Source organism: Vipera berus (genome assembly GCF_964194415.1).
Source record: "Vipera berus genome assembly, chromosome: 2".
In the NCBI taxonomy this organism is placed as follows: Eukaryota; Metazoa; Chordata; class Lepidosauria; order Squamata; family Viperidae; genus Vipera; species Vipera berus.
This window is the reverse complement of record NC_138203.1, coordinates 180,285,419-180,310,724: the sequence shown is the minus strand read 5'-3', so window position 1 is coordinate 180,310,724 and position 25,306 is coordinate 180,285,419. Positions and strand designations below refer to the sequence as shown.

Genomic DNA, 25,306 nt, shown 5'->3' with positions numbered 1-25,306 from the left:
CTTCTACACCTTTCTTAGAAGCTTTGCCTCTCATTTCCCAATACACCACTTGCACCAGTTTTGAAGTAACTGCTACAGCCTTTCAACAAATTCCACTTCCTCATTCAAGCCACAAAGGAGGGAGGGTGGAGGAATGGAGAAATAGGCAGACCTGAAATGAAAATTACCTATTATCTTCCTTCCCCAATTGGGTATAGACAAACCAAAAGAAGTCAAAAGGTGACCATTCCTTTCAGAGGCCTCTGTGCAGGTGTTGAGGAGGAGGTAGGAAAGAAGGGGGAGAGGAGGAAAGCTTTTCCCTTCAATACTGGGCACTCCCAGGCCTCCCCACTCAACCTGTCCAACAGGTTTCAGACCATACTGCATATTTTTTTTCCTCTTTCTTGAAGCCCCAGCAAAATGCATCTATCTTTTCCCATCTTTCCTACCCCTATTTTTCACAAAGCCTAAAAGAAAATGGCAAAATGCCATTACAGTGCTGGTGGTAGTATTCTGTCTTTGGACTCCGCATCGAGTTTATGAGCTAGCTATTCTTTTTCATGTTGTATCAGATCCCATCCAGGGATCCAGGCCAGACTTTGTGCCTCCCAGTGATTCACCTGTTCTGGGCGTGGCAGCTTCAGGCAGATCCACCTGTCCTGGATTCCAACACAGGCAGCTGTATGCCAAGTTAGTAACTCATCACACAAGTTCATTCACCTGCCACTAGGAGAAGCAACTGAAGAAGCAGGGCGAGTGAGAATCAAAGAGCCCTAGGCCATCCGTGCAATGAAGCCAGAAAAGCACCTTGCACCATATCACCTCAACAGGAAGCGATGTTCCTAAATGAACAATGCTGAAATGTATTGTGTCGTCTGTACTCTAAATAGCTTTTCCTTCCCCTTCTTCCAACTTTCACAATTTAGCAGTATAACTTGGGGATCCTGTTATAGGAAAGTAGAGCCAACACTGTTCATCCGGAAGCCACGCCCACCCCATTGCCGGCAATGGCAAAGCTGTCCCGATACATTGCGCAACATCGCGTGACGTCGCAAGTTTGACATGTCTGCGTAAGGCAATATGAAATGTATTCCGAAGGGTATTCTACCATGCAGTGCACTGCCTGCCAAAATATGTACAGGATCAAATACAAGGTAACCTAGTGCCTACCAAACCAAGCAAAAGAATAAGCATCCATATTGACAAATATATATAATAACAACCTTCCAGCATGAGTAATGTGTTGTCTTATAAACAGAGACAGGTCAAAACCGAAGATTCTCTATAATTTATGAAGTAAAGTCTCCCCAAGTTTCATTTTATATTTAAAGCTCCAAATAGGATTGGAAGTAAGATCTGTTTTTCACAGATCAAATCTACTCTGCCCCATTACTGATATTTTATTTTTCTCACATTTTTATGGCTGAATGAAAAACCCCTAGGGTTTTTTTAAAATATACATATCACAGGGAGAGAGAGTAAAAGATCAACCACAAGGAAGCCACCTAAGAAATGTATCCAGTTCCCCCAGACCTGGTCTCATGCCTTGAGGGACAGTATCTTGAGGGACTCCAGAAATGGTAACTTCTGGGGGGTGGGGGGAGGGGGGAAGGAAATAATCCATCGGGTGGGTGCCACTACAGAGAAGGCCTGCCTCCTGGGACCCACCAAATGATATGTAGTGTATCTTTTTTTGCTGAGGGTCTAACAGCATTTTGTGGAATTCAGAAAGTGTTAATCTCTCTAGCCTCCTGAGCTGTCTCATCAAGATTGGAGGGGGGGTGGGGGTGGAAGAGGAAGAGGAAGTAATTCCTAGGAGTGATGAGCAAAGAAATGAGCGTTATGTCTAGAGCAGAAGTTCCCAGTCTTGGCAAATTTAAGGTACATGGGCTTCAACTCCCAGAATTCCCAAGCCTGCATGAGGAACTGGCTGGCTGAGAAATTCTGGGAGTTCAGAAGTCCCAGAACTTTAAGTCCACATATCTTAAAGTTCCAAGATCAGGATCCCTGGCCGGATTATGGAATTATGGAAATGGAATAGAAACCAAGAGACTCACTTCTCTTTCCTTAGGAGCAAAAGCCAGGTGGATTACTTAAAACTGTGTGAAAAATATCAGAAGCCACTTCTTTATATCTTTACATCTTTATATCTTTCCCTTTTTTTCCTATTCTCCCTACTTTTTTCTAATTGCACTTTTAGCTTTTTCTGTAATTTTTTTTTATTTTTTCTGGTTTGATTTTCTCTGTTCTATTTCAGTTTGTATTAGTTCTTATTATAGCTATAAAATTTGTAAATAAGGATATTTTTTAAAAAAAGAGAGAAGGAAGAAGCAATTTTACTAACAATGGCAAAGCACTGTTTAATATTGTGCGAGAGAAGGCAATGGGAAACAACTGCAGTGTTTTACTAAGCAAACCATGTGGATAGGCAATATGAGGTGATTGACAACAAAGGTAGTCCTCGAGTTATGACCGCAACTGAACCCAAAATTTCTGTTGCTAAGTGAAACATCTGTTAAGTGAGTTTTGCCCCTTTTTACATTTTTTTTGCCACAATTGTTAAGTGAATCACTGCCCCTGACCTTCGTTCATTCCGCCGGGACCTGAAGACCTGGCTCTTTGAGCTCTCTGGCCTGGTCTGAGAATATTAATTGGGATTTTAACTGTATTTTAACTGGGGTTTTATTGCAAGGTCTATATAATCTTTTTAATTGATTTTAAGTTTTGTAATTGTTGTATTGTTTTTAAAAACCTTGTGAACCGCCCTGAGTCCTACGGGAGAAGGGCGGTATATAAATTGAATAAATAAATAAATAAAATAAATAAATTTGTTAAGTTAGTAATGGCTGTTAAGTGAATCTGGATTCCCCATTAACTTTGCTTCTCAGAAGGTTGCAAAAGGTGATCAGATGACCCTGGGACACTGCAACCATCATAAATATGAACCAGTTGCCAAGTATTTGGATTTTGATCATGTGACCATAGGGGTGTCGCAGTGATCATAAGTGTGAAAAATGGTCACAAGTCACTTTTTCCAGTGCTGTTGTAACTTTAAATGGTCACTAAATGAACTGTTGTTAACTTGAGGACTACCTGTATAGTGATGGATGATGGGCCCCTTAGCTCAGATAACACTCAATATGCTACTGAGGAATTGCTGAGGATCTTTTGAAGTATTAATGGTATTTATGATGTAGCAAGATTAAAGCCTTTGGGAGACTGATGTTGCCATGCAGGAAAAGAAATTCCAAAGCCACAAAGACAAAAACATAGTAAGAATACATAATTTTCTTTTCCTGCATGGCAACATCAGTCTCCCAAAGGCTTTAATCTTGCTACATCATAAATACCATTAATACAGTATGAGCATGGGGAAGCTCAGCATAGTGGAAGATTGAATTGACTGCAGAATGACATCTTAAGCATCAATAAATTGAAATGGACTGGAATTGACTACTTTTAATTCAGGAGATCATACTGTTCACTCTGCATTATACGCTAAACAAACAGGACAATGTTGTTTTCACAGCCAGAAACGATATGACAAAGACAGTGCTTGAGTACAATAAAGTTAATAACTGATTTCAGTTGGACTTTACAGATAATCTTTAATTATGATACTTATCCAAGTCTGGGCATCAATCATAGATACAGAAGAGGAAGCTGTCAAGTTTTATGGTCAAGTTTTAAAATGAAATCAACAGAACATGCCAGTTGTGCTGCTTGTGACTGGAAACTGCCAAAGTTAAAAAACGGAGTTTGATTGTATAGGCTAGAGTTCCCCAACGTTTTCAGCTTTGCAGACCAGAGGGGAGAGGGGATGGTTTGTATAAGCAGGTGGCAAGTGTGTGCAGGTCCATTTGCACGTGTGGCATACACGCGTGCCTGCTGCTCACACAAATGGAGGACATGCACGGACGCTGCATGTGCAAGTAAGGTATTTGGCGGCTGTTTCCATGGTCTGGCTGCAAACCCCTCACAGCCCACTAGTAGGCTGTAACCCACAGGTTGGGGACCCCTGGTGTAGGCTAGGACTAGGTTATCAGTTTCAGAGCCTTGGTGGAGCAGTGGGCTAATGCCTCCTTAAGTAACACCAGCTGCCTGCAATTAGTGCAGGTTCGCATCCCACCAGGCTCAAGGTTGACTCAGCCTTCCATCCTTCCAAGGTAGGTAAAATGAGGACCCAGATTGTTGGGGGCAATTAAGCTGACTTTGTAATAATGCCGCTTGGGGTGTGTGTGAAAGCCCTAATAAGCAGGCATATACATAGAATGAAGGCTACTGCTAAGCTTGTAAGCCGCCCTGAGTCTTCGGAGAAGGGCGGGATATAAATGGAATTAAAATTTAAAAAAAATCAGTTTCTGCAAATCCAATGATTTCTTCATTCCTAACACAGTCCTCAAGCAGCCAGAACATTGCCTCTTTACGTGGACATTGCCAGATGGAGTAGATGAAACCAAATTGGTACAAGGGGGCAGAAGAGCTCAGTTACAAAACAGACATGAACAGAGGCTTCAGAATAGACTGCAAATTGGTTAAATGCAATTTCCAAGTCAAATGTAAGCAGAAAAAAGCCAACCACTATCTGCAAAATGATTGATCATTTACAAGGAAACATTGTAAATCTTTCGTTTACATTGCATTTTTTGACCAGGTGGCAAAATTAGTGGACTAGAGGAATGCTCTGGATATAATGTACTTAGACTTCAGTAAGGCCTTTGATAAAATAGACCACAAGCTACTACTTGATAAGATAGAAAAATGTGAGTTAGACAGCATCACCACCAAATGGATTCGTAGCTGACTGACTGGACATACTCAGCATGTGGTCCTCAATGGAGCTGCAACTACATGGAGGGAAGTGTGTAGTGGGGTGCCCCAGAGCTCTGTTTTGGGCCCAGTGTTCTTCATCAATTATTTGGATGAGGGGATAGATGGGGAACTCATCAAATTTGCAAATGACACCAAGATGGCAGAAATAGAGAACACTCCAGAAGACAGGCTTAAGATACCGAAGGATTTTGACAGACTTGAACATTGAGCGCTATGTAACAAAATGAAATTCAATGGTGAAAAAAGGAAGGTTCTACATTTAGGCAAGAAAAACCACATGCACAGGTACAGTATAGGTCAGGGGTAGGCAACCTTGGCTCTTTTATGACTCGTGGACTTCAACTCCCAGGAGTTGAAGTCCACGAGTCATAAAAGAGCCATGGTTGCCTACCCCTGGTATAGGTGATACCTTGCTCAACAGTAGTCACTGTGAAAGGGATCTTGGAGTCCTAATGAACAATCACTTAAATATGAGTCAGCAGTGTGCTGCAGCTGCCAAAAAAGCCAACACAGTGCTAGGCTGCATTAACAGAGGGACAGAATCAAGGTCACATGAAATCTTAATAATACTTTATAATGTAAGGCCACACTTGAAATACTGCATCCAGTTTTGGTCACCATGATGTAAAAAAGATATTGAGACTCTAGAAAAAGTACAGAGAAGAGCAACAAAGATGATTAGAGGACTGGAGGCTAAAAATGTAAAAAATGGTTGCTGAAATTGGGTATGTCTCATTTAATGAAGAGAAGGATGAGGGGTGATATGATAGCAGTGTTTCAATATCTCAGGGGTTGCCACAAAGAAGAAGAAGTCAAGCTATTCTCCAAAGCACCTGAAGGCAGGACAAGAAGCAATGGATGGAAACTAATCAAGGAGAGAAGCAACCTAGAACTAAGGAGAAATTTCCTGACAGAACAATTGATCAGTGGAACAACCTGCCTCCACTTACAACACTGTAAGTTTTTAAAGAAGAGACGGAGCAACCATTTGTCTAAAATGGTATAGCGTTTCCTGCCTGAGGAGAGGGTTAGACTAGAAGACCTCAAAGGTCCCTTCCAACATTACTACTACTACTACTACTACTACTACTACTACTACTACTACTATTCACTTTCAAGTTTTGAATCTCGTTGACAGAAAAGTTAGAGAAACTGTAACAGGAAATCAGAAAAATCTTTTTTAAAAAATATATTTTATTGATTTTTTAACATATTCACCTTAATATTTGGTAAACAGCATGTTGTCTGGGTTTATCAGACAAATCTTAATGATGAATGTGAAGAGTCAGCCAAAGACCAAGAACCAGAAGAAAGCAAACTAGATGTCCAAACAAATGGAAATTGCCAAGAGAAGCCAAAAAAAAAAGACAATGATCTCAGGAGGGAATTTAACAAAAAATATCAGAGAGAAATTAGAAAAGACAAGAAGCAATATCACAACATTTGTAAAGACACTGAAGATGGAAACAGATGTGGCAAAACAGAAAGTTTTGCCAAAGTTTTTTAAACTCAGAAAAAAGTACCAAATACAAATAGTAACTTATAATAAAATGATCCACAAAGAAGGGCAAACAAAGGCAAACAAAGAGTATAGTAAAATCATTAAAGAAGTCAACAGCCAAGATACTTTATGATATTCCCTGTCTACCTCTGGACTAGTACATGAAGTTAGAACAGCACTAAATTAGCAAATCAGAGGACTATATGAATTGATGAAATATCTGCAGAAATATAGCAAGCAACAGAAAAAGAAAACTGAAAATATTCTGATAAATAGCAATCAGGAGAACATCGGTGATCAACAGATTAGAAAAGATCAGCCTATATATCAATACTGAAGAAACAGAATGTGCAGTATCTTTAATTTCACATGCTAGCAAAAGAAGGTTTAGGGCACAGGTCTGCAACCCGCGGCTCTTTCAGCCGTCTCCTGCGGCTCCCAGTCCTCTGCCATGTGCAGTCAAAAAAAAAAAAGTGGGACTAAAAAAGTTCAACCAATCAATTCAAATATGCAGGGTAGGTGCATATCTCGCCTTGGCTCCACTCTTCAGTCAAACCCTGTTCTGCGTATGCTTGCATGTATGTGCATGCACATATATTTTTTGCGGCTCCCAATTTTTCATTTTGTAAGGGAACCGGTTCCGAGTGGCTCTTTCACTGTTTCAGGTTGCTGACCCCTGGTTTAGGGTTAGTCATTGCAGGTTAGACCCTACATGGAAATGGAGCTATCTAATCTGAGGGAATACCTGCTGCCAGCATCAAGCTCCCTTCGTCCAGTGCGCTCCCAGAGGGAGGGTCTTCTCAGGGTGCCGCCGGTTAAAGATTGCCGGCGGGTAACACCCAGGGGTAGGGCCTTCTCAGTGGGCGCGCCTGCCCTGTGGAACCAGCTGCCCGCGGAGCTTAGGACTGCCCCCGACCTTCGTTCATTCCGCCGGGACCTGAAGACCTGGCTCTTCGAGCTCTCTGGCCCAGGCTGAGAATTTTTAATTTTAATTTTAACTGGGATTTTTATTTTCTCTCAGGGTTTCATTTAATCTTTTTTAATTGTTTTAACTTTTGTATTGATTTTCTTTTAAATATCCTGTAAACCGCCCTGAGTCCTTCGGGAAAGGGCGGTATATAAATCTAAATAATAAATAAATAAATAAATAAATAATGTCAAGCTTGTTTTAGAAAAGGCCAAGGAACAAGATCCATTAATGCTGATGTAGGATAACTGAGAAAGCTGAAGAATTATCAAAAAGAAGTCAATAGATGCTTCCCCAATTGTAGAAAGTTCTTCTACTGTGTTGATCATATCAAGCTATGGAATGTCCTTAGGAAAACAAGAATCCCAGACCATCTCATTGTCGTCATTCAAAAACAAGACATCGGAGAGGAAGCCACTGTCTGGACAGACAGTGCTTCAAACAGACCAAGAAGTGAAGCAATGGTGTAAAGTCCCCGATTATTTATTCAAACTAAATGCTGAATATGTCTTGAGGGAGGCTGGATTGGAAGACGAGTGTGTCCTTTAAACTGGAGGAAAAAGCATTAAACTGGGCAATGCTGGTGACATTACTCTGATAGCCGAAAATACAAGTGATCTGCAAGTTCTAGTAATGAAAATCTAAGCGCACAGTGGGGGGGAAAAAGACTAAATATAAAGAAGACCGGACAATATATACAGCAACCAGTCTTAGAACAGACAATGGAGATACCAAAACACTGGATAGTAATGTCTTTTAGGATCAAAGGAACCTGCACTAAAGAATACCCTCTCTTGATAAGTTTATAATGTCAGGAAAGGAGAGAAAGGAAAGAAAAGGACAACCAAAAACAAGATGGATGGACCTGGTTACAGCAGCAATCAGTGCAATGCACCATTGACATGAAGCACCAAGTTTGGAGACAGATCATCATGAAGAAAGTGTATCTGTGTGGCCATGAAGAGTCACACCCACTTGATTCCACATAATCATCCAAGAATCTCTATCTACACAGAGCACTGTTGTTATTCAATTCAGATTCAATTTTTTTTTAATATCTGAGGTACTACAAGATTTCTATTAGCATAATAGAAAACTGTTCTTTTTCTTTCCTGATGCTTGTTTATCAGATGCTTATCCCATCTTCCCCTCCAGTAATTCAGAGCAGTTTACGTGAGGATTACTGTTTTTATCCTCACAACAAAGACATTGGGTAGCATGGGCAGATAAATAACAACTGGTTTGGGGAAGCTCCACCCCAAATGCTTCACGGCAGAGCAGTAACCTGAACTCAAGTTTGCTTAAACTAACTTCATCTGCTCTATTATACTTAATTCTCTTTTTGACATGGAGATCAAATTAACAAAAATGCTTTGGAGCAGTGTTCCAGCTGAAAAGCACTCCCAAGTATGAATCTGAACTTAATGGATACTACTCAGGATGACTTACTGCACAATTCCTCTGGACCAAGCAAGAGCCTGTAATGGGGAAAGGCCACTGGGAATCCCTTCAAGTGAATCTGCCTTCACTATGAAGATTGTAAGAATTTCCAGAACTTTCTATTTTCTTCGTGACATTGCAGAACAATCTTATTACACTTCCATTTTACAGTGACAATTGTAGTGCTTCCAAAATCAACTATATACTTGCTTTTCACAACAAAGTATCTAATGAGAGCTGGATCTTAAAGACTTGGAAGGGGGAGATCCTGGTTCAAGCTTCCACTTAATCACAGAGTTGTTTCAATCACTCAAACTTTACAGAGTTATGATGAAAATAAAATTAGAGAAGATCTCATATAAGCTGCTCTTGGTTCTCATAGAAAGCGAGGAAAAAAAATAACCTAATTTAGTTCAGCTGTTATTAAAGCCACACATAGAGTTCACTTACAGGCAAGCAGCAATACCATTGGAGTAAACAACACAGGTCCCACCATTCTCACAAGGTTTGTTGCCATCTAGACACTGGACAGCTGTGGAAGGAAAAAAAAAGCTTGTTTAGAGCAGGCTGTGTATAATGGTAGGAACTATAAATTTACATTTAAGCTCAAAAGAACAAGCCAAAAGGCTATAGTCCAATATAAACTGGAATCACGCAACTAGAAAGCTATGATCTGATCTTAAAAACCAATTCTAAGACCTGCTATTTATGACTACCTCTTGTTTAATTAGGTATATCTTTTACTTTTCTGTTGTCCAGTAATACCCCCAAACCAGCCAGCCAGACTGTTTATCTATTTACTTTCCATCCATGTAGAACACAGTGTGTCTATGTTTCAGGCAGTTATTTTTTAATTTATTAATTTTAATTTTGGGGGGCTGTTCATTTAATTTTTTTTAACTTTTGTATCGCTGTATTTTATTGTTGTTAGCCGCCCTGAGTCCTTCAGGAGATAGGGCGGCATATAAGTCCCAAAAATAAATAAATAAACAAATATTCTGCAGAGGTTCAAGCAAGCTTTCCACAGCCCCAACTCAAAATACCAAGAGCTCTTCTCATACAACATACACTATACAAATAATTTGGGGGGGGGGAGGGGGGGAGAGAGAGAGAGGATCCTTCTATCTCCTCCCTGCCACTACTAGGTATAATTGTTAAACAAGATGATCTCATAAATGAAGGCAAGTTTTGCTATGACAATTCTTATCCACAATCCCCCAAATGAAAGTGTTTCTTGCTAAAATACTCACTAAAGGAACACCTATTGATTGCTATCAGGAGACTTCAGAACAAAGACAGGGGGGGGGGGGTCATGAGAATTTGCAAAAATGTGAAAGTCCGGTGGGGGGGGAGGAAGATTCTTAAATCCGTTTATGCATAATTAAAATAGTAGTACTCCATAAATGGCTTCAAAGATTCAAGAACTGTTCATCTCTGGGCTTGGGGGGTGGGGGGGGGGAGAGGAAGAAGAAAAAAAAACCCTAACTACAATGGAATTCTCAGGAAAGTATGATATTACATGTTAAATCAAATAATGAAAGTAATTATGAATAGCAAAAATAGTGAGATTCTTTCACAGAATAGGCCTGATTGGTTCCACTGGCACAGCCTTAACCTCTGCACTTCTTAGTAATTATAGGCAACTTTCACTGCTGAAGGTCAAAAGGTAAGCAGAACCCCAGCAGAAGTCCGGCGGAAAAGGATGAATTGGCACATTCTTGATAGAAAAAAATGGCCTCTTCTCATGACCCCCTCTCCTCTTCCTGTCTTGTGGGATGGCAAAGCACAGATCTCATGGAGAGAAGAACAATTATGGGATGTATTATATGAAAATCCAAGCCAAATGCATTTTAACTATATAATACTCAAACCTTCTAGCCAGGAGAGACATTGACTATATTGGCTAAGAGGGGTGAGAATTCAACTCAGAATTCTGCCAAAAACAAACATGGGAAGGTTTATAACATAGTTGACAATTGTGGGACATAAGTGTGTCTACTGCTACCATCCACAACATATTAGTTATGTGTAAGTGTCCCATGTACCGTTTCATTTCTTCAGAGCAAATGCTTAAGAGCCATGGTGATGCAGTGGTTAGAAGGCAGAATTGCAGGCTAATTCTGATTATTGCTGACTGATTCCTGACTCGCTCAAGGTTGACTCAGCCTTCCATCCTTCCGAGGTCGGTAAAATGAGGACTCAGATTGTTGGGGACAATATGCTGACTTTGTAAACTGCTCAGAGAAGTCTGTAAAGCACTGTGGAGCGGTATATAAATCAAAGTGCTATTGCTATTGCTAAGTGCTACTATGTTCACACTCTCCAAAAAAATGACAATATAACTTTATTTTACTGAGGAGCCCCTTACTTCACACTGTATAGGCGCCTCTATTCGGTCTTGGATTGTTCTAGTGGCCCAGAAGCCTTGAAATGACAATATCAAGGCAAGGACCAGTGCCACCAAAAAGCTTAGCAGAGGAGAGGCTATGTCTTCAGTTGAAGAACTGTGTCAGATCTTACTACAATGACTGATTCCACTGCCAGTTCAACAACCTGAAGGGGATTTCTTATCAGATACAACCAGAAGTTAGCCGTTTATTCAGCAGTGGCTACTCCCGGAGCAACCAGTGGTCTACAAACATACAACCACATTCTCATCACTCTGCACTAGACATGAAATTCTAGACAATTCCATAGAACTGCCATAGAGAAGGATCTGCAGGGACGGTTATTTGAAAGTAGCATTCAGTTCAGAAATCTCCACAGATTTTTGCTAAAGGTAGAACCTTATCTCTTCAAGGGAAAGAGATTAACAAAAGTGGCTCCAAAAATGAGGGACTCTGAATCCCACAGTCATCCTACTCTGAAAATGCTGGAAGCAGTGTTGAGTGGGGCACGATAAGGCAATTAGTAAGTTGCCCAGCGTATTTCCTGGTAGGGCTCAGCTTAAGGGAAAGTATCGCAAATGCAAGCACCACCATCCCCTTCCAGCCTTATGAGTGGAGTGCTTAAGTGCCCTATGAAAAGATCACAAGGAAACAAAAGCCCTTGTGCAAGAGAGGTACTGTTAGTGCTCCAGGCCCAGTCAATGAGGGAAATTCAGCTGAAGAACGGGACCTCGGCTGAAGCCCTCCCTCTCAAAAGCAGAGAGAAGATGGAAGGATCTGGGGCCCAGGCAATTCCCTCATTCTCAGCCATTTTCCAGAGACCCACTTGTAACAGAGTGCGTGCCCAGCACACAGATCAGTTCCAGACAATGCCTCTCCCCCCTCCGCTGCCGCCCCTTACTCCGTCAGCATGCAGAGCCAGCAAAAATGCTGCAGCAAAATGTCTCTCGGCAACTCTGTGCTCAGTCTAGAGTAAAATAAGCCCTACTTTAACTGAAGCCAAGGTGCCGCACTTTTCACCAACCCCATGTCTTTCACAACAAAGGTTACTACTAGTCACAGGGTTCTGACATTAAACACCTTGCTGGCATCTGCAGAGATTCACTCACATCCTTGTATGCAGAACAAAACAACCTATTTTCACTCTTGTTTGTAACAAGAATTGTTCCCCATGTGCCTATATTTATATACATGTGCACATATGTTCTGATAAAAGGGCAGGGGGCCTTTGGGAAAAAGTCTGTCAAAATTCCTTAAGGACATCTTTCAAATTTAGCATCCTGCTTTTAAACATGGACACATTCTCAGAACAGTCAACCAAAAGAGACACTCAAGGATTTCAGCAAAGAATATTCCTGGCACAAGGCAAGCCCTCATTTTTCTCTACAATTTCCTCCTTTCCAGAGCATACAGCCAAATCTGAGCCAGTGGAATGCAATTCTGGATCCCTCGCTGCTCTCAAAAGTTGCAGCTTCTATCACCACACCATCTTGGCAGCCAAGATTTCAGCATACGTTACTCTTTCAGCATCCATGCATTGGGGCCTGGCTAAGAGAGTCTCAATTCTATAACCCAGTGCTGATCTCTGGGTCACAATGACTAGAGCTAAAGCCAAACACACACAGGATAGTCTACAGTGATGCACAAGTTTGAGATGCAATCATGTATGCACGAAAGTACAACATGAAGTACTGTGACACAAGAAGATACCACTTATCAGTGGACTCTTAATATTTGCAGCATTTTAGAAACCTCCATCCTGCATACCTTCTTTTCCATTAAGGTGCACCTAGCAAGACTTTAGCCGTGAAAGAATCCAGATTCCCCTCAGTTCAAAGGGAAGGCTAAACCTTCACATTCAAGCCACAAATCCATTTTGACCCACCACCATTAGCTTCCCCAAAGAACCCAGAAAGTTAGCTCTTGAAAGCTCTGCCTCAGCCCATCTAGAAACAAGCAGGACAGCAATTAGGTTTCCTGCCCTTGAAAGAACCCTTGGGAATAAGAAAGGGCAGAGGTTACTCATCCAGGCAGAGATTTTACAGTCAAGTACTGAGTCCCACTGCTTTGACCACTTAATCCTCATGTCATGTTCCTGGCATGACTAAGCTAGCTGCCAGGAGCCCTTGCTTCTCACCCTCATCCCATCTATCCACCCTTTCCCCACCAGTAAGCATCACTGCTTGGGTAAACTATATACAACAGTGAAACAAGCTTCAATTCCCCTTTTCTTCTCCATCTGCCTTCTCTCCTTTGGGCAGAACTAATCCTGAAAAGGCTATCTATACTTTCCAAAGAAACATAAGAAAGAACAAGACTCTATTTTGCATCCCTTGCATTGGGAACTAATCAAGGAAAGAGTAGTTAAGAATTTGGTCTGATTCATGAAAATCAGAATCTCAGGTTCATTGGGGGAGGAAGGTGGAAGGCTATGAAACCCACTTTAACTAAAGCCTCAGAAGTTAGGAGAGAGGACATATGAAACCAGTGTTTCCCAACTTGGCAAGCTTAAGATGAGTGGACTTCAGTTCCCAAAATTCTAGGAGTTGAAGCCCACTAATCTTGAACTTTCCAAGGTTGAGAAACATAGCATGTCAAACTCGCGTCGTCATGTGACGTCATGCAACGTATCAGGACTTTTCCCCCCATTCCTAGCAATGGGGTGGGCGCAGTTTCAGTGTGATGCATCCGGCCCGTGGGCCCATTAGATCGTTCAGGCAACCTTCACTGTGGATTAGTTCTCTTGCTTTTCCCCACAGCTAAAAAGATGAGGCAAAAAAACAACAACCCACCATGTAAATTCACTTGATTTATGTAATTAATACAGCCTGCAGGTTTAGGCTGCTTTATATTGTTTATGCTTTTAAAAAAAACACACACAAACACACACACAGTATAAGGAATACTTATTCAGAATGTGTCTTGTGAAGGACAATTCACCTTAGTATCAAATTTCTAATTAGTGTCTGATCTCTTAGTTGCACTTTATCATTTGCACCATATTAATTCATAACATAATACTATTATTTTAGACAGATTCTATCAGACGTGCCTTGTAAAAACAAACAAACAAAGCAAAGTTATCATTTAAACTTTCTCAAGATGTATGTATGGGAAACAAATGCTTCCGTATCCTGATTGCAGATATTATGTCGATCCCTCACGTAATCAGGCCCTATGCCACTTAGTTTAGTTCTCGAGTAGAACTGGCTGCTCTAGCACTCTTAAGTCTAAAATATCTATCGGTTCTAATGTGTAATCGGAAAACACCTGGCAGAATCAAGAAAAAAGGAATACTTTGAATCCAAGTCTTGTTATGCATAAAAGGAAAAGCAGGGAACATTGGCCCAGAATGCTGATTTACAGGGCTTTTGTTTCTCATAGAACGCTCAGAAGGGAGTTCCGGCACCTTTTTTGGAGGGAACCTTGTAGGGTAGGCAAGGCAGGTTGTATGACATGTGTGAGTTCCGGCACCTTTTTCTTTTACAAAAAAAGCACTGCTGATTTATATTAATTAATATCCTCTAATCTGCTATGATGGCCATTTTTGCAGAGGATAGGAGAACAAGTCTATAGTTCTCAATTTAAAATCTTGCCTCATAAAGCACTTTTCTTGTGCGTTGCCTCAATTAAAAATGAAGCAAGAAAGACACAGTCACACAAAACTGTTTAGCTGTTAATCACTTGAGGTCAAACTTAGTTTTTCATTGGAAACAAAGATGTTCCAGAAGATATTTGTAATAACAAAAGCAAATGAATGCAAATAAATAAAATAAATAAACAGACAGACAGACTGACTGACTGACTGACTGACTATTTTGATGGAAGCAGACTGACTCCTTTTTACAGACATTGGTATCTTGACAACGTTCAAACCTGCTCAGTAGTGTGGCCAACTAAATGTATTATTCCATAGCTATTCCATAATCACTGCTACTCAATTTTATAGAGCTGTTATTTACACTGTACATTTTTATGATGTTTTACTATATTAGTACAATAAAAACTGCTACAGCTAATAACAATTTTTCATCTTCTCAAAGTAATGTGCAGCTATCCTTGTTCACTGCCAAATCCTTATTCAAAATGGGAATTTAGCTTTCTAATTTGAATTGTATATTTCTGGTAGAATACAACCTAACAATCTCTAATGCATGCAGTTGGTGCAAGAAAACATTAGTATAGAGATTTAACTCCTACCTATAAACCACCAGACTTAGGAACTGAATATGTGCCACATGTGAACTCCTTTTGCATAAGCATCAAGTAGCCTCTGCTTAGGTGGGACTATCTCATAGTTTGTAGAGCACATAGATTGCCCTCTAAGAACATAATAATGCTAGAAGAAAACGTAAGACATAGCTTTGAAAAATACAATGACACTGAGCTACAATTTCTCCAGGGTACGTCCACTGTGTCTCTCAGTGGACACATTACACTGTGTAACGTGTCTCGCATTACAGAATTTACCACAAAGCAAGCAATGAATATTCAAGTAACCTATGCAATGTTAAGCACGAAGCCATCCATCCATCCAATTGTGTGGCAGACAGCATCAGAGAGAGAGATGTCTTTATACCTACTGGCTTGAGCAAGATAATCATAAACACATTGTTCAAAGCGGAGGAGCAAATGAAGTAACAAATAAGATGAGATTCCTCACTACCAAGGTCATATTAAATGAAAACCAACAGTGTAATTTCAATAAGTAGGTAGACAGGCTGATTAAGGTTTTTAGGTCACTATAGCACTTAAGACATAACACTGAGTAAGTTCATCAGTGAGCTTTGAAAGATGGCCTGCCCTTGATACATTATAGATTATGCAACTTTAGCCTTGTTGTCAGGCTTACCTTACTATCCCCACTGTGTACTTCAGAATTAACTCTTCCCGGATAGGCAACCAAAACATTTCATTTACACCTGAGTGTTTCAGTTGCAACACAAAAGGAAGGTATGAAGATTGTAAAGGTTGCTACACAAGAATGAGATGGAGTTTCACTTCCAAGAAACATTAATCTTCTGCTACTACCACAAAAGATGTCTACAGACACCAAAATTCTAGTCATGAAACAGCTGTTCCCTTTCAGGAAAAGGAGTCAGCATCTGGATGGAGTGGCTGCTAACTCAGAGCACATCATGCTCAACAAACCTCTATTATCTATCTCGTCTTGTTTGTTTTTTCAAAGAATGCTGAAGGAGCTCATGGAATTCCTTAGTGAGAAGATCCAAAGTCGCCAGATAAGGTGCTTTAAAAGATATCTTGCTTATCGCTGTTGATACTCTGCAGTATAAGTGAACTTTTCAATATAAGTGAATACTGAATTCACTGTTCAGTGTGGTTGTTTCTACTTGCAGCATTTTATATTCTTCCCAATATAAAAAAAGCAATTTACACGTGTGTGTGTTTTAAAAAAATGTATTAGATTTATATTCTCCCTTTCATTCAGGAACTCAAGTGTTCCCTCCTGCCCACCTCAGGGACCTTGCTAGGTAGGGTAAGAGAAAATATCTGACCCAAATTCACCCAGTAAGTTTCCACCATACTGAAGGTGGACCCTGAGTCAGGTCTCCCAGATTTTGGTCAACAATTTAGCCACAACATCACACTAGCTCTGTTCAATTGTTTAAAAATAAAGTAACATAACTAGGGCTGTTTGTAAACTTAAGGAAGGGCTGGATAAGTTTTCTGCTTCTAGTGGAAGTCCTCCACAATAGGGGCCATTTAATTTCTCTTGGTCATTCATTCCAATTATTAGGATTAACAATAAACAGTCAATGGCCGAGACAATGCCATTGCTGGAATAGGGTTCAACAACACAGAAAAGTTTTCAGGACAGCGGTAGATACCGTAGTTTGAAAACCATACATTAATACAATAAGCATACTGTATGCTATTTAGCACAGCTTCTCTTTCTCAAAGATACCTCCTAGACTACAGAACATCTGTCAAAAATAAATTTCCAACCCTGAATGAGTCTTCCAAAATTCCCCATTTTCTTTTTAACGCTCAAATGACACAGGATGTGCACACCACCCACATGTCTTAGTTACCATGTTGGGTGTGGTTAAGTGATTTCAGCTCCTTTTTGGCTGCCACTTTTAAACAGGGCTGCATATATTTGTTACAAAAAAAAGATCCAGATTCTATGCCAGAGTACATTCCATTTTGAGCCAAAAAAAGCCTGTACCAAAATATGATTGTAAAAGTGAGCAAATCTACATATGTTAATTATATTGTGTAACTTATTCTTAGTCGTGGTGAAGACTAATTGGCACCACAGTGCAGAGCAAACCACAATTCCTCACCAAAGGTTTTTTTTCATTGGTTTTTCAAATGTCACCAACCTTCGCCCCTCCTTACCTATTTTTATAGCTATAAAGGGCTGGAAGACTGCTTTAGAAAACAAGGTCAGAACTGATTAAATACATTTAAAATATGATTATTGAACAGATAGATTTTTGCATCAAATACAAACTGTTATGCTTGCATAAAACACATAAACAAGACAGAGCCTCCACTTTAAGATATCTGGGGGGAAAACTGTATGAACCCTCAGCACAGGATTGAAAACAGAAAAAAAAATATTCTAAACGTATTCCTAGCCCCACTTTTCAATCAAAGGGCTCCAAAGCTGTAGAGTGATACATAAAAGCAAGAGAAACTCCTCTCTCAGATTTACAATCTAAGGTACCCTGACACAAAAGGAAAATGGATAGGGAGGGGAAAGCAAGCAAAATAAAACAAACCACTAATTCTTAAAGCATAAAATTCTTACAGTAATAACTACAGTGCAGCTGGACATTCCTGATCTTATCATAAATAGCTGGAATGGAATTATACCCAACATGGCAAAACAGAGAGATAACAACAAGTAAAATTCTGACCAAAAAAGGGATATGTTCAGTGAAACATCTCAAAAGAGACTGGGTCCAAATGCCAAAGACAGAAAGTGCCCTCCGTCAGTAGCTCCAGTCTCAAAAAGGCTCAGGCTGCCTATGTTTCCCAGTGTTTTAAGGCCAATCAACACTTGCGCTTATTTTCATTAAGGCTACTATAAGTTCGAAAATGTGGGAAACTACTAGAGGGCAGGAAAGAGATACAGTGAATTTTAACTCTTTTCTGCCCTCTACTTGTTATCCTGATGTTACAGCCCCTATACCAGGGGTAGGCAACCTCGGCTCTTTTATGACTCGTGGACTTCAACTCCCAGAATTCCTGAGCCAGCTATGGCTCAGGAATTCTGCGAGTTGAAGTCCACGAGTCATAAAAGAGCCGAGGTTGCCTACCCCTGCCCTATACAGTAGCCCAATTCCATGCTGCTTTTAAACAGAATGCCTAGAAACTCTAAATTGGGCACCAGTTCCACAATAAGATAGGACCCGAATATAAGCTGAGAGCTAAGAGGCCTGTTTGAACACATGCACTTGAAATCCCAAATTGATAAGAGAAAAAGGATACCGACTGAAAGTCAATACCAGAAATGAGTGAGTGCAGCAAAGCTGTATAAGGGCACCCCAAATTCTCTCCAGCTGCCTTTGCAATGCCTTTGTTAACCAGGTTGCCATGTGGGCAGAATAAAGAGGCTGAGAGTTGAATGGCCAGCTGGTTGGCTCTGGCTGCTGCCTCTGGAGAGGCTGCAGCAGGAAGGCAGCTGCTATATCTCAAAAACTCTCTGCTCTAAGTACAGACAGCTTCAGTTCATAGGATCCAGAAGTGGGGGAGAGAATGCTTCCAACCCCAGCCTGGAAGGAACCCACGGCTGCCCCTTCCAGAAGTTTACTGAAGGCAAAGCGCCCTGAAAGAAGGATAATGGAAGCCAATTAAATAGAACCCAATCGGTAACTGGACCAAACTGACTCCAGCATCAGGCGAGATCCATGAAAGTACTCTAACAAATCTAGGAGACTAAAATGCCTACTTGGCATGTCCACCTCAAGACTGGAAAAACAAGGGAAGTTTCAAATCCCCAGAGAGAATCCTGCAATTGCGAAGCTCTGGTGACTCCTACCGCAAACCTACAGAAACATGGAAAATGTCCTTTCCTGTTTCACACAAGATATTTAAAAAGAAACAGGCATATATATGGATGAGTGTAGGGGAAGCAATGACAAGAAGCATACTGAATTTAAAAACTCAATTTTACAGGTTAACATCGAAGAAATTACTGCGCAGCTTGGTTTTTATACAAGTTAGGCCTGGCTTCAATCTTCGCAAATGAATCCTTGCTCTTTTTAACGACACAGCTGACTGAAAGGTCTTAAATGTCCAGTCCTAGACCAAATACTTTATAGAAACAGATTCCACCTGTTCTGTAAGGGTAAGACATTTTAACTTACAAAATCTCTTCTGCAGATAATAGAGTTTTCGAGGGGTCCTTGGTGCTCTCTGAGGTTGCTTGATTTCTTGCCCTAACTAGGTAACATCATCAGCGCTAGTTAGGAGTGCTGTTTGCTGCCTGTTTATATATATTCTGGGGTCTTGCCCTGTCAGTGTGGGTGGGGGCGGTCTTAGGGATTCTTTGGTTGGGCTGTTTACTAATGGCTCTGTGGCAGTTTCTTGATTGGGGTATTGTTTACTTGATTGTTGTTCTGAAGGTGACCTTGGAGTTAGTCTATGCCAGGGGTGTCAAACTGCCGGCCCATGGGCCAGACGCATCGTGATGAAACCGTGCCCACCCCATTGCTGGCAATGGGGAAAAAGCTCCAAGACGTCGTGCGACGTCACATGACATCACGAGTTTGACATGTCTGGTCTATGCTGATCTGAGTGCTGATTACTGGTGGAGAGGTGCTGGAGTCTTTTTCTCTTGTGGGCTGGTTGATTGTCTCTTTTGCATACTAATATAGATGTTGTTAATGTCTATGTGCCTATTGATGGCTGATTTGTCAGAGTGCCAGGCTTCCAGAAATTCCCTGGCATTTTTGGATTTGGCCTGGTCTAGGATTGTCACATTTTCCCAATTGAAACTATTTAAACCTGTCCGTATATTGTAAAATTAAAAGAATTTTCATCATGCCTTTTGACCGCCAGTTGGTGTTCGTGGATGCGTTCTGCCAGTCTTCTGCCTGTTTGCCCTACATAGTGGTTGTTGCAGCTCTTACACTGTATGTTGTAGATGATTCACGGTTTTTCTTCTGGGATTGCTGAGTCTTTGGGTTTACTTAGGATGTTTTGAAGGGCTTTAGTTGGCTTATTTGCTACCCTGATTCCATGTGGTCTATTTGTGGTTTCTGAGATGTTCTTGATGTATGGCAGTGTAATTCTTTTTAGGGTTTGTTGTGTTGGTTGTGCTGGATTGGGTTGAGTGGCCAGGGATGAAGCTGCGTGGGTACCCATTTTGTTGGAATGTGTTATATAGATACCCCATTTCCTTTTTCTGCTGTTCCGAGTTGCTGCAGTGTGTTTGGGTTCATTTTAAAAAAGTCCTCACACAGCTTCTCTTGTGGGAGGTTGGTTGGGTTGTTGCTTTGGTAGTAGAGCACCTGGTTAATATGGGTGGTTTTTCTATAGACCTACATTTCTAGTTTGTTTTTTTTAAATCTAATGGAATGCAGTGTATGTCAATGTGGAAAAAAACCACTGCATATGATCACATGAAATGGCTTTCAAATAAGGACTTTATCAAGTGAAGCGCTAGATCACCACATTGTTATTAGTCTAACAAAGCAGAAAATAAGAAACAGCCTTGGAAAAGACAAAATGTCTGCTTTGCAAGGAAATGGCTACATCTGTTGATGGCAACCTTAACCAAAACTACATCTGTTGATGGCAAAGGAAAATATTTTTTTTCCTTCTCAATTCAAGGAAGCTGTTCATGTTCTCAATCAGTGATTGAATGTCAGACTGGAAGAAAACGAGACGTACTGTTGAAAAGCACATCTGGGTACAAGGCAACCTTCTCATTAATGAGTCTGTTTGTTTGTTTATTTACTCAGTATTTGACTCAGAGCACCTCAAATCTTCAATAACAATAATCAGTTTAAAGAAAAAACATAATAAAACAAAAAAAAAACAATCCAAAAGAACAACGTAGAAATACGTAAGCACTATGGGATAAATAATGCACTGGACCATACCAGTGCCTGGTGGGGGAAAAAAGCAGAACTTTAATGCCTTCCCAAAAGTAGGCAGGATCGAGTCAAACCAACTCTCAGGGGAGATGCTGTTCCAAAAGGAAAGAACAGCAGCAGAGAAGGAGCAGCTTATGAGATCCTTGAACTCTCAAATTCTCAGTTTGGAAGCATATCCAGATTTAGCCCTAAGCCTAGATGTCCAGATTTAAATGGCATCCTAGCTGAAGTCCAAAAACTGTAAGTGCCAGATCCATGTAATACATTTTCCTAAAACAACTTGGAAACTTTGGCTAGTCTGGATAATTGCAGCCAAGCTATTGAACAGGATTGACTTTCCTGTGACATTTCTGATACGTGCGAAGCCCTAAATGTTCTAGGGACTACATTCTTTGAAAGAATACACGGGGGTTAGTGTTCAGGTTCTTTAAAAAAAACAACTATTCTTTCTGTCCCATAAATCAGACACACAGTTTGACTACGGCAGAACTTGACAGAGGGCCTTTTCAGTGGTTGCCCCCAACAGCAGACTTCCATAGGAGAAAAGCCAACCTAGCAAATGCCGATGATCTTCTGCCAACAGGCAAATACACAATTCCCCCCCAAATTGTAAACATTTAAGCTAGCTTCCTGAGGAAGTAGGTTTATAACTGGTGGGCCAATTTATTTCTTACATATTGGTTTTTGAGTTTTTAACCAAAGTTTTCCTAGTTTCCGTATTGTTGCTAACTGCCTTGAGTGCCATTTTTAGTGGAAAGGCAGAAAATAGAATTCATAAATAAATGCCAAGCTCTAGATTTCTCTGTATAATATGGCAGAAAAGCAATCCCCTCCACATCACATCCTCCCACAGGACAATCTTCCAACCTTTCCATGACCTTTGTCTGGTTCAGCCCAGCCCACCATCCTAACAATGAAAACTTTATTTTTGCCAATCCAAACTCAGAAACTTGGCCTTCATACCACCTAGTTCTCAAGAGCCTCTATATGCTGCTTTGGCAGCTGCAGGATGAGAATCTCCCATCATTTTAGCACAAAGGAAAATTTTTCCAGAGTTATTAAAAACATTCAAGGGTGGCTCCGAGCAGTGGCTTCAAGCCCTCCTCTGCTAGAGACCGCCAGGATTTCAACAGCACTGCTTTGGAATTGCTCAACCAAGAACAAAGCCCTGTCTATGTCCAGCCAAGCAGCAAGCTGGCGGGGAGAAGAGGAGGAGGAGGAGGAGGAGGAGGAGGAGGGATTCATATTCCCGGGCATCCACAATCTCCTGGCCTCATGCATAGGACGAGCCACACATTCCCACGCACTGCAGAACCAGCTGGCTGGGAACATTGTAATAAGCAAGGTCGGCTTCCCCAAACCAGTCAGGCAGCTTCATGGGAGAGTGAAACCCATGCTGAATAATAGCCCTACGTTCTATTTACCTTTTGCAGCAATTATCTCATCCTTGGCATCTCGCTGCTGCACAATTCATGGGCCAAAGCAAGTTGCTGCATGACACCCAATTAAATCATCTTATCTCCTGCTTGCATCTCAGTTTATTCCCAGAGCACAAATTGGGGAAAAAAGTATGAGTGAGCATGGGGGGGGGGGAGAAGAGAAGGAATAGATTTCAGGGCACAGACTGAGCCACAGAACTCCCAAGAAGCCTGAGAACTAACTGGCTGCCTCAATTGCTAAGCAGTGCACTCCCTACTTTGACTCCAAGATGCTACTTTACAGCCAAGAGATAGCAACTTATAGGCCCGGCAGAAAGAAACCTGGTACCTTTGGGCCCGTAGCACTGGCTGGAGTGAGTCCGTGGACAATTTTTACAGAATTCCTTGTAGCAACAATAAAATTGTGTAGTCCAACAGAATGTGAAGGAGGGAGACAAGGGGTGACAGCTGCTACTACATCTGCTCAAGCCATCACCAAGCCTCTTTTCACTATCCTGTAAACACAACGTAGCAGCACAACGTAACAAAAGCACCACCACCAAGATCATTTCATTTTAATCTCAGGCATAAAAAATGGGGAGGGAGGAAGTCTTAAAATCCAAACTATTCCTCTCATTCATAATGGCTCCCATCACAAGAAAATGCAAATTCTCAACAGTACTTAATATGCTAAGATCAGCACATCTGTCTACGTACACACCTCTTCTAAATTGTTCACTCATAAAGCAAAGTAATTAAATTACACCACTTTTTCAACTTACAGAATATATTGAAACATATGCTCACCAAATGGGTTAAGTTACGTAATATGCTAAATAATGAAAAATTAAACTTAACACTAATCAAATTCAATATGTCCTGTGATTGCATTTGCTAACTGTTTAGCTGATCCAGTTAAATATATCGTGTGAACGCTGCCATTCCGGCTAGTATATTTTTCTCCTATCCAGACAAATGTGTGGGTAGCACGCAACTACACAGGCCTAATATGCATCAATTGCACAATCCTGTTTATTATTCTGAATAGTCTTAATTGAATGCTTCTAGTTACTTATCTGTACAGCAAGCATGTTCTCTAAATCCCATTCCCCCTTTAACCGTTTTGTGAACGCAAATATACAGAACTCTCTTCTTGACGTGCATACAAGATCGCTAAACTCCAGGGGGAGATTAGAGAAAATTGCAAATCTCTCCCCACCACCACCCGCCGCCGCCCCCCTCCCGGCGTGGTTGCGGAATAAGATTTCATTTGAAAAGAAAGCTGGCTACAGCAAGGACGGAGTGGAGCCAAATCCTACGTCCATGCTCCAGTTTTTCCAGCTGCTCCAAGTTGAGAAGCTGGAGCTGGCTGCAAAGAAAAGTTTGCTTTAAGTAAATAAAAAGTGTAAGATTGTTTCCCTTGTAGCTCAAATCAGTGCCGATGAAATAACGCCGCCCCCCCCCCGCTCCACAACCGGTCCAGCTAAATCGCTGCCCCCTCTCCCTCTTTTCCCCAATCTGGAATTAAACAATGATCGTTTATTTTCTTTGTGGTCGGACTCCAGCAAACTTTTTCCCTCCCCTTCTTCTCACGGGGGGCGGGGGAGGAAGGAGGGAGAGAGGGCAGAGAATTAGCTGAGAACAAGGAAAATAACTTCAGGGACCCCCGCATCTCCCCGGTCCTGGGAAAGAGCGCTCTAAACTTTCAGAACGGCATCTAGAAGGACCCAGCGAAGTTCTTTCAGAAGTTTGAAAAGAGGAAACGAAGAGGCCATGATCTTTCGTGCCCAGAAAAAAAAAAACGAAAAACCAGAACGGCTTCGTCCCAAGTCTCCTAAAAGTCTGGATGGAAGGGGACTCCCGCACCCGATCGGAACCGGCACCCACGAAGCTCCTTACCTGCCCCTAGTGCCAGGCCGGCCAACCAGGCGACCGCCAGCAAGCCGCAACCCAGCCATGCCCGCCGAAGGCCTGGGAACGGGGACGCCGAGCCCATTCCCCCCAGTTGGCTCTCCACTCCTGCTGCCCCCTATAGATCCATGGAAGGGGCTAAGCTTAAGCTCAGGCTAGGGCCAGGCAGCGAGGCAGCGAAAGCTCGGCACCGCCTCCTCGTTCCCCGGACCCTGGGAAACTTCTCTGGAGTTAGAGCGGGGCGGAGCGACCCTGCCGCCCGGGGGCGGGGTCCGCACCCAAGCCCGCCTGGCCTGGCTCGGCTCGGCTCCCACGCTCCCTCTTTCCCTACACCCCACGCCTCTGTTGGGCGGGGAGGGGGGGAGGCGCGGAGTGTGCGTAAAGTCAAAGACGAGTGTGGCGCTTCGCAGGGCAGCGCTGCTTCCTCTCTCTCTCTCTCCTTCCCGCTCTTTGGAATTCGGGGGAGGGGGGGTGGGGTGGGGGTTCTGGCTTGTGCCCCTTTACGCAGCCCCGGGAACCTCTGGATGCCTGGAGGGGCACGGGCGGGGGAGGGGGGGTGGGGTGGGGGTTCTGGCTTGTGCCCCTTTACGCAGCCCCGGGAACCTCTGGATGCCTGGAGGGGCACGGGCGGGGGAGGGGGGGTGGGGTGGGGGTTCTGGCTTTGTGCCCCTTTACGCAGCCCCGGGAACCTCTGGATGCCTGGAGGGGCACGGGCGGGGGAGGGGGGGTGGGGTGGGGGTTCTGGCTTTGTGCCCCTTTACGCAGCCCCGGGAACCTCTGGATGCCTGGAGGGGCAC

At 42.1% G+C, this 25,306-nt stretch overlaps 1 protein-coding gene across 2 annotated transcripts in view; it reads right to left on the bottom strand.

Moving 5' to 3' along the window:
• Positions 1–24,799, bottom strand: part of NOTCH3 (notch receptor 3) — a 71,933-nt gene extending 47,134 nt beyond the window's left edge. The window contains exons 1-2 of one of the 2 annotated variants that reach the window (XM_081319658.1): positions 24,498–24,799; positions 9,171–9,252 (exon numbers count right to left, since the gene is read on the bottom strand). In XM_081319658.1, the coding sequence (XP_081175784.1) occupies positions 9,171–9,252; positions 24,498–24,594 (179 nt within the window). In that variant the 5' untranslated portion in view covers positions 24,595–24,799. The remainder of the gene's footprint in view (positions 1–9,170; positions 9,253–24,497) is intronic. The other variant, XM_081319659.1, reaches the window with a different exon arrangement.
• Between the last annotated feature and the right edge of the window lie 507 nt (positions 24,800–25,306).